The 8,872-nt window shown below is 46.8% G+C and overlaps 1 protein-coding gene across 2 annotated transcripts in view; it reads left to right on the top strand.

Moving 5' to 3' along the window:
• Window positions 1-8,641, top strand: part of LOC132808373 (gastrula zinc finger protein XlCGF7.1-like) — a 29,947-nt gene extending 21,306 nt beyond the window's left edge. For both annotated transcript variants that reach the window (XM_060822120.1, XM_060822119.1), the window contains exon 2: window positions 7,202-8,641. In XM_060822120.1, coding sequence (XP_060678103.1) covers window positions 7,552-8,436 — 885 coding nt within the window. In that variant the 5' untranslated portion in view covers window positions 7,202-7,551 and the 3' untranslated portion in view covers window positions 8,437-8,641. The remainder of the gene's footprint in view (window positions 1-7,201) is intronic.
• The last annotated feature ends 231 nt before the right edge of the window (window positions 8,642-8,872 follow it).

An 8,872-nucleotide genomic window follows, 5' to 3' on the forward strand; every position in this document is an offset into this window, starting at 1 on the left:
GATTGGGTTGGGATATCTGGTCAGCATGGACGGGTTGGACCGAAGGGTCGCTTTCCATGCTATACGTCTCTATGACTCTAAATGCCCTTCAAGGTGGACCAGCCTTCAATATCCTGTAGAGTGGCACCACCATCTTTGCAGCTCATCTGGTCATATTTATCATTGCCATCAACAAGTGGGTGAGCCATGGCATTGCAAACAGAGCATCTTCTGGGGCAAATCTATATCACTAAAGGTCCTCATAAGCCTAGCAAATAAATACCGACCAATACCAACAAACAGAAGAAAATTATTCTGACATATGTAGCTAAATTGATAAGCCAATTGTACCAAAACCCCGATCCCCATTTTCTCCAACTGGTACCTTCAAGGAGCACCTGGATCTCATGTTGTATCTTAGTAATTGCCAGTGCAATCAGGAATGTAAATAATGCATTTATCTTGGACAGTGGTGCAGACCTCACCTTCCTGGGCGAGTGTATAGTCTAAAGCATACCGATTCTGCATAGAGTAAAGACGCAGCTTTGATAATCCCAGTTTGTTCTGTTCCAGAGCCTCTTTAGTCTTATTCCCTAGAATAGTCGGACTGTAATAGAGGAATTGTAGTTCTTTTGACTTATCACCCCTGCCGATCCTTCCAGCCCCCGGGTACTCGGTGGGTGGGGAGGAGGTGGAGAAGGGGTGTTTGATCTTGAGCTATTTAAGAAGCAGCGACATTTTCTCTGCCTTTTTGCTGGGAGGATCTGAAGCTGCAACAAAGTTGGATCGCAATAAAGGTTAACTGTACTTACTGCTGGGCTCAGACTCTCATTGAAAACTTTGAACCACAAAGCTTTTTATTTTGAAGCTGTTAATTTCTTTCTGCCTCCTGCACTAAGTTTCCAATGTTGTGTATCAGATGTAATTTTTTCAGGAGTGCAGAGTTTGTCGTTTCATTGGCATTGTAAAGTTTACTGGTAGCACCGGGAGGTGTGTGCTGTGTTCAGTAGAAATAATGTGGAGGAGCCGGTGTTGGACTCGGGTGGGTAAACTTAAAAATCATACAATATAACGTTATAGTCCAACAGGTTTATTTGGAAGTACTAGCTTTCAGAGCTCTGCTCCTTCATCAGGTGGTTGTGGAGAATAGGATCATGATCATAATTTATATCCAAAGGAGTCCAGTGTCACAGATGTAATACATTAAACAATTCTAGATTTAAATCTTTTAGAATGGATTTCTGCTCTTTGGTTTGTTAATCCCAGAACGTGTTTTAAATAGCATTCTCAAGAATGTAATTTAAATGAAGAGCTTTTCTAACAAAAAATGTCAAGTCTGACATGACATTGGGGCCCAGACAGAATTCACAACTATTGTTAGAAATGTTCTGCATTGAAATGAAATGTACCACCACCACCCACGGCGACCTGTGCATTCTCGCCTGCCACCCACTGTGCCCCCAGTCCACTGCCCTCCATGAACCACAGCATTGTGTCCATTCCATCTCTTCCCCCCCAACACCACCTCCATTCTCTCTGTCATGCCACCCTCTGCACCCTTGTCCATTTTCTCTCTCTTGTCCCCCTCCCTCAGCCCACCCCGTCCATTATCTTTCCCTGCTGTGCGCCCTCCCCCAGCCCTCTTTGATCGCTGTGTATCAAGCTGATGAAGAGAGAGAGAATGGATGCTGACAAGTTGACCTGGAAGACAGGCGGGGCCACAAATAGGTTATATTTAAAATTGAGAACAGGTAAAATTATACACTCAGAAACATCATTAAAGTCTGAAAGCAAGGTCAATTTTTTAAGAGCTGCTGGAATCTTTCTGAAACTTGCACTGAAGTATGTGCACTTAGGCCACAGCACAGGACAGGCTGGAAGGGGTGAATGGCCTATTCCTAGTCTTGTGATATTGGTTCTGACGATGCAGAAATAGAGTAATAGCGTTGTACAGCATGGAAACAAACCCTTCAGTCCATGCCAACCAGATATCCTAAATTAACCTAGTGACCCATTCGCCAGAAATTGACACATGTCCCTCTTAAACCCTTCCTATTCATATCCCCTTCGAGATGCCTTTTAAAGGTTGTAATTGTACCAGCCTCCTCCACTTCCTCTGGCAGCTTATTCCATACACGCACCATCCTCTGCTTGATAAGGTTCCCCCAACCCCCACCTTCCCTCTCTCCCTCCCAGGAAAAAGAGTTGCCCAGAAGGAGGAGGTTTCACTCTGAAACTCAGAAGACCATTTCCACACAGTGACATCAACAATGGAGCAAGAGGTTGGGGCGATGTGTCTGGGTAATGTGCTGGGAAGGGGCAGGGCCAAGCTGAAGGCGGGCCCCCACACTGCACCTGCTGCACATGGCCGGCCGGATGGCCCGCACTGCCTTGCAGAGTTTGCAAAAATCCCTTCCCTTCAGAGAATCCTCACATTGTGGAAGCAGGTCACTCTGCCCAACGGGTCCACACTGACTCACCAAAGGGTAACTCTCAGACACCCGTTCCCCTATCCCGATTGCTTGGCATTTACCCCCAACTAATACACCCAATCGGGCAGTATGGGTAATTTAGCGCAGCCAATCCACTCTGCACTTCCCCGGGTACTATGAGTAATTTAACATGGTCAATGCACCCTCACCTGGACTAAGTTTAAAAAGTATACAACACCGGGTTAGAGTTCAGCAGGTTTATTTGGAGTGCTGCTCCTTCATCAGATGTTGTGGAGAATAAGGTCATCAGGCACAGAAATTATGGAAAAACATAATGGAGTCCTGCCACTGAAATGATATCTTGACAAACCTGGATTGTTGAGTCTTTCATCTTTTAGAATGGGTTACAGGTATCATTAATCTAAATCTCAGAACTTCCTGTAAGGCACCTTCAACAAAACATAAAGCTTTATAACAAAATGTGACATCTTAGCTCAGACAATTCAATGAAAGAGTGAGCTCAGAGCCTGTGTGTATCCCAATCTTGAGTCAGACTGGTTCTGTTTCCAAAATGCCAGAAGTTTCTCTTTGCCTCCATTCTGAAAGGTCTTCCCTTTACTCTAAGGCTGTGCCCAGTAGTTCTAGTTTCTCCAGTCAATGGAATTTTTTTCCCAACTTCCACTCTTTCCAGGCTGTTCAGTATTCATAACGTTTCAGTTAGAACCCTCCTGCTTGTGGGCATATTAACCAGTGTCAACGACATCCTTCAGGATGAGTTACAGCAGGGATTAGGTTCAGTAAACTGAGAATGGAGTGAGTGTGTGTGGGATAGAGATTTTCAACTTCTAAAGAATAAGCAAGGAAAGAGAGTTCACTATAAATTAGAACTGATCAGATGGGCTGATTGGCCAAAGTGTGGTAGATGGAGAGAAATGTGGTTTGCATTTTGGTCAAGCAATCCAGGCAGGACTGACACAGTTAAGGGGAGTGTTGCAGAACAAAGAGACCTTGGAGTGCAGGTTCATAGTTCCTTGAAAGTGGAGTCACCTGTGGACAGAATAGTGAAGGAGGCAATTGGTATGCTTTCCTTTATTGGTCAGTGCATTGAGTATAGGAGTTGGGAGGTAATGTGGCTGTGTAGGACATTGATTAGTCCACGTTTGGAAGACTGCATTCATTTTTGGTCACCCTTTTACAGGGAAAATGTTGCGAAACTTTGAAAGGTGTCGGAAAAGATTTACAAGGCTGCTGTCAGAGTTGGAGGGTTTGAGTGGCAGGGAGAGGCTCAAATGGCTGGGGATATTTTCCCGAGAGCATTGAAGGCTGAGGGGTGACCTTATAGACGTTCATAAGGGGTAAGGATAGGGTGAATATCCAAGGTCTTTTCCCCAATGTAGCAGAGTCCAAAACTAGAAGGCATATGTTTGAGGTGAGTGGGAATTTTTAAAGGCATCTGGATGGGTACATGAATAGAGGGATATGGTTTAGAGGGATATGGGCCACATGCAGGTAAATTGGACTAGATTAATTTAGGATATCTGTTTGGCCGAACAAGTTGGACCAAAGAGTCTGTTTCCGTGTTGTATGACTCAAATCTTCTTTGGTGAAAGCAGAAGTGTGATTGTGAAGGCTAGAGTTTCAGAGCAGCTTTCAAAGATGTTTGGCCCTTAATTGGAGCAGAAAACGTTACAATGAAAACTTGCATTTGTGAGACAGCAACTGACAGCATCCGAGATTTTGGTGGAAAGTGGCAATTCATTGCACTGTGGGGATGAAGCTCTACCCTACCCAGTCATTTTTGCTGGTGAATGAAACAGATCTCAAGATTAGGAGTAGATTTAGGACAGAGATGAGGAGGAACCGTTTTTGCTGGAGTTTAGTGAATCTGTGGAATTCTCTGCCCAAGGAAGCAGTAGAGGCAGCTTCGTTAAGTATGTTCAAGACATAGTTGGATGGGTTTTTGCAATGGTAGGGGAATTAAGGGTAGCTGGGACAATGCAGGGAGGGGAGGATCTGAGACAATGGATAGATCAGCCATGATTTTAATGAATGGCGGAGCGGGCTGGATATGAAACTACAACCCTGCATTTCCCACGGCTATGCCACCTAACCTCGACATTATAGGCAATTTAGCATGAAAAATCCAAATCAAGGCCAGTGAGCAGTGTATTGATGTGGGAAATGAATTTCAAAGAACAATAGAAAAGGACAAGGAGAGTAAATATTCCAGCAATCAAAACTGGACTCTGAAGATCATAAAAATTGAAACCAGAAACAGTATCTATCTGTATTGTCACCAAAAATGAATTAATTGATTGCACGCATTGAAGAGAATAATTATGATCCGAGACTCCTAACAGAGACATGGCTTCAGGATGACCAGGATTGGATCCTGAATATCGAGGGTTCGGTCAAATGGGAAGCGAGGTAAAGGTAGAGGGTTGGTGCTGCTAATGAAAGCGCTGATCACAGGGTAGTTTGGTGTCAGCTCAGATTTCAGGTCCTGATTTCTTGGTCCTGTGTTGATCTCCCTGTTCCCACAGCGTAAGATGTCGGTCTGTTCTCAGCTTTGCTGGATTTCTGCTGAAGCTTTGACCCCCTTTTTTTTTCACCTTCTGGAACAATAAAGCATTCAGCCAATCAAGCCCCAATCCACAATCTCCCAGCCTGTCAACCATCCAGACACACAGTGTAATCATAGCAGGGAATCACACAAGAAAAATGAAACCAAATTTGAAGCAAATAGGTGCTCGTGTTTAATGTTTGTTCATTCGGACGTAAAGGAGAAATGGGGGTCTCCCAGGATTCTGGGACTGTCCTACTTGAGGAAATCTCTCTCTCTTACATCTAACTGAGAACCCAGCTATGATTTACAACAATATTTACACCAACAGAAGTAAGACATCTGTTCTCAAATAGACAGAGATAAGCAGGATGGAAATAGACATTCCTCTCTCATGCGCGCACCCACACAAGTCCACAGGAGTGAATGTATATTTGCAGAGCTGAACAGAAATGTCACTTTATCAAAATTTAAGTTTTATGGAGAAGGTGCCTTCCAGGAAGACTGGGATTTGCATATTAATGATACCTGCAACCCATTTGAAAAGATGAAAGACTTAACAATCCAGGTTTGTTCAATGTATTATTTCAGTGGCAGGTCACTGTCATGTTTTTCTATAAATTCTGTGTCTTATCTTATTCTCCACAACCAACTGATGAAGGAACAGCGCTCCAAAAGCTAGAGTTTCCAAATAAACCTGATGGACTATAATGTGGTGTTGTGATTTTTAACTTTGTCCAAGTTAGGTTGCTAAATTATCCATAGTGCCCAGGGATGTGCAGGTTAGGTGTGATAGTCAGGGAGTAGAGCAACAGGTCTAGGGGAATGGGTGTGGGTGGGTTCCCCTTCGAGGATTGGTTTGGATTTGTTGGGCCGAGTGGCCTGCTTCCATGCTGTGGGGATTCCGTGAAGGGAAGGGATTCCTGCAAACTGTGCACCTTGCCCCGCCCCTTTTGTTTCGTCCCCCCACCCTCGACCTATTGATGGCGTCACAACGCGGAAGTGGCCCTGTCAGTTTGAGTGAAACTCCCTCTCTTTGGGCAACTCTTCATCCTGGGAGGGGGAGAGGGGGGAAATCTATTCACTTGTGGCAATTGGAGTGAATCCAGGGAGGGAGCAGATGCTGCAAACTCAGGTATTTGTCTTAATTACCCGGGTGAGGAGGGACAGAAGGATGGGCAGGGGTTGTTTTCCCCATTGCTCCAGAGCCTGAGAGGTGACATTATAGACTTTTATAAAATCATGAGCATGGATAGGATAAATAGACAAGGTCTTTCCCTTGGGATGGGGAGTCCTGAACTGGAGGGTCATAGGTTCAGGGTGAGGGCAGTGGGGGAAATGTAAAAGAGACCTCAGGGGCAACGTTTTCATGAAGAGGGTGATGCGTTCATGGAATGAGCTGCCAGAGGAAGTGGTGGGGGCTGGTACAATTCCTACAGTTAAAAGGCATCTGGATGGGCGGATGATTACAAAGGGTTCAGATGGAGAGGGGCCAAGTGGTGGCAAATGCGACTGGAGTCATAGAGATGTACAGCATGGAAACAGACCCTTCGATCCAACTCGTCCTTGCTGACAAGATAGCCAACCCAATTTAGTCCCAGCTGCCAGCACCCAGCCCATATAGGGGCCAAGTGATGGCAAACGTGACTAGATTAATTTAGGAAATCTGGGCAGGTTGGGCCAAAGAGTCTGTTTCTGTGCTGTGTGACTCTAATTGTCTTCAGTGAAAGCAGAAGTGTGGTTGTGAAGGCTGGACTTTCAGAGCATGTTTTGCCCTGACTGGGAAGCAGCAGAGTTTGACTGAAGTGTATTAGTGTTAATGCCTTGACATCTCATTTTGCTCCCACCTTCTCGGGTCGTTAACTATTTTGTCATTGCAGGTTCACCCTGAATTGATACTTTTTTTTTGCTTCCTAAAATCAGACCTGCTCACTCTCAGCAGTATCCCAGTGTTGTGAAAGATATTAACTTTCAGGTGGAGGTATCCAAAATTCAGAGAGATGTCAGTCTTTATGTTTTTGCTCATCTGCCCCTGTAAGACCCTGAATCAGCAACTTCAGGGGAATTAGTTAGATCAGAGTGAGAAAGAAGGGGAGTGAAAGTGGGATGGTGCTTTCAATTTTGTGGAATAACAAAAGACAAGAATATTCCACAGAAAGTAGAATTGCTTGTACAGAATTTCTACCCTGCACTGACAGTGATGACCTTTGTAATCTCTTTTTAACAGTGTATTTGAAGATAGAAGATTCAAAATCGACGCATGAAGTCCTGATGCCCAAAACGTTGACTCTCCTGCTCTTCGGATGCTGCCTGACCTGCGCTTTTCCAGTACCACACATTTTGACACTGACCCTCCAGCGTCTGCAGTCCTCACTTTGACGTCAATGTCTGACAGTCACTCAATCCAGCGGGACCGCAAACAATTTTTAACCGTGAGTCTGTGAGAAGGTGCAAAGCGTTTTGGTTCCTGGATGAGAGACCCTACTGATGCAGCACATCGAGTGTGGGGCGTGTAGCAGCAGGAATTGATGGCCGGGAGGGACTGGAAAGGTATTCTGTGCAGCTGAAGCTTCGACCATGGAGAAACCCGAGGAATCCTGCCCCGTGGAGAAACAGTGGAAGTGCAGTGATGGCGGGAATGGCTTCTGTTTCCCGTCTGCCATGCAGATTCATCGGCGCATCCACACAAGGGAGAGACCATTCTCCTGCCCAGAGTGCGGGAAGGGCTTTGCCCACACCTCCGCCCTGATGAGGCACCAGCGGGCTCACACCGGGGAGAGGCCATTCCCCTGCCCCGAGTGCGAGAAGGCCTTCAGCAATTGCTCCGACCTACTGACCCACCGGCGGGTCCACACGGGGGAGAGGCCCTTCAGCTGCCCCGAGTGTGGGAAGGCCTTCAACACTTCTTCCAACCTGCTGAGGCACCGGCAGGTCCACACTAGGGAAAGGCCCTTCAGTTGCCCCGACTGTGGGAAGGCCTTCAGCAATTCCTCCACCCTGCTGAAGCACCGGCGGGTCCACACCAAGGAGAGACCATTCCCCTGCCCTGAGTGCGGGAAGGCCTTCAGCGATTCCTACCACCTGCTGAGGCACCAGCAGGTCCACACAGGGGAGAGGCCCTTCAGTTGCCCCGACTGTGGGAAGGCCTTCAGCAATTCCTCCACCCTGCTGAAGCACCGGCGGGTCCACACCAAGGAGAGACCATTCCCCTGCCCTGAGTGCGGGAAGGCCTTCAGCGATTCCTCCCACCTGCTGACCCACCAGCAGATTCACACGGGGGAGAGGCCGTTCTCCTGCCTCGAGTGTGGGAAGAGATTTACCCAGGCCTCCAACCTGCTGACCCACCGGCGGGTCCACACGAGGGAGAGGCCGTTCAGCTGCCCCCTGTGCAGAAAGGATTTCACCCGCTCCTCCCACCTCCGGAGGCACCAGAGAGTTCACATACCGTCGCAGGGGGATTGAAGGAGCGACGGCCGAGTGCCATTATCGACTGGACCATCAACCCAGTTCCAGGGACTCCCGGATTTGAATCCCACTGCGGCAGATGGCGCTATACAGGGTCTGGGTTGAAATTGCTGAGTGAGGCAATACTTCCTCCAGGTTAAGGCTGTACCAAGGATCCAATTACAAAGGGACAACTCAGTGGTGACCAATAGTAAAGAAAGTGGTGGGGGGAAAGAGTGTGCGCTTTGACTTTGAGCTGTTTAAAAAGCTACTTTTTCTCTGCCTTTTTGCTGAGGGGATCTGAAGCTGTAACAAAGTTGGGTTGCAATAAAGGTTACCTGAACTTGCTGCTGGGTTCAGACTCTCATTGAAAGCTTTGAGCGCCAAGGGGGTTTTTGTTTTAAAGCTGCTCATTTCTTTCAGCCTCCTGCACTAAGCTTCCAATGTCGCGTAT

This window comes from Hemiscyllium ocellatum (assembly GCF_020745735.1).
Source record: "Hemiscyllium ocellatum isolate sHemOce1 chromosome 27 unlocalized genomic scaffold, sHemOce1.pat.X.cur. SUPER_27_unloc_5, whole genome shotgun sequence".
Classification (NCBI taxonomy): domain Eukaryota; kingdom Metazoa; phylum Chordata; class Chondrichthyes; order Orectolobiformes; family Hemiscylliidae; genus Hemiscyllium; species Hemiscyllium ocellatum.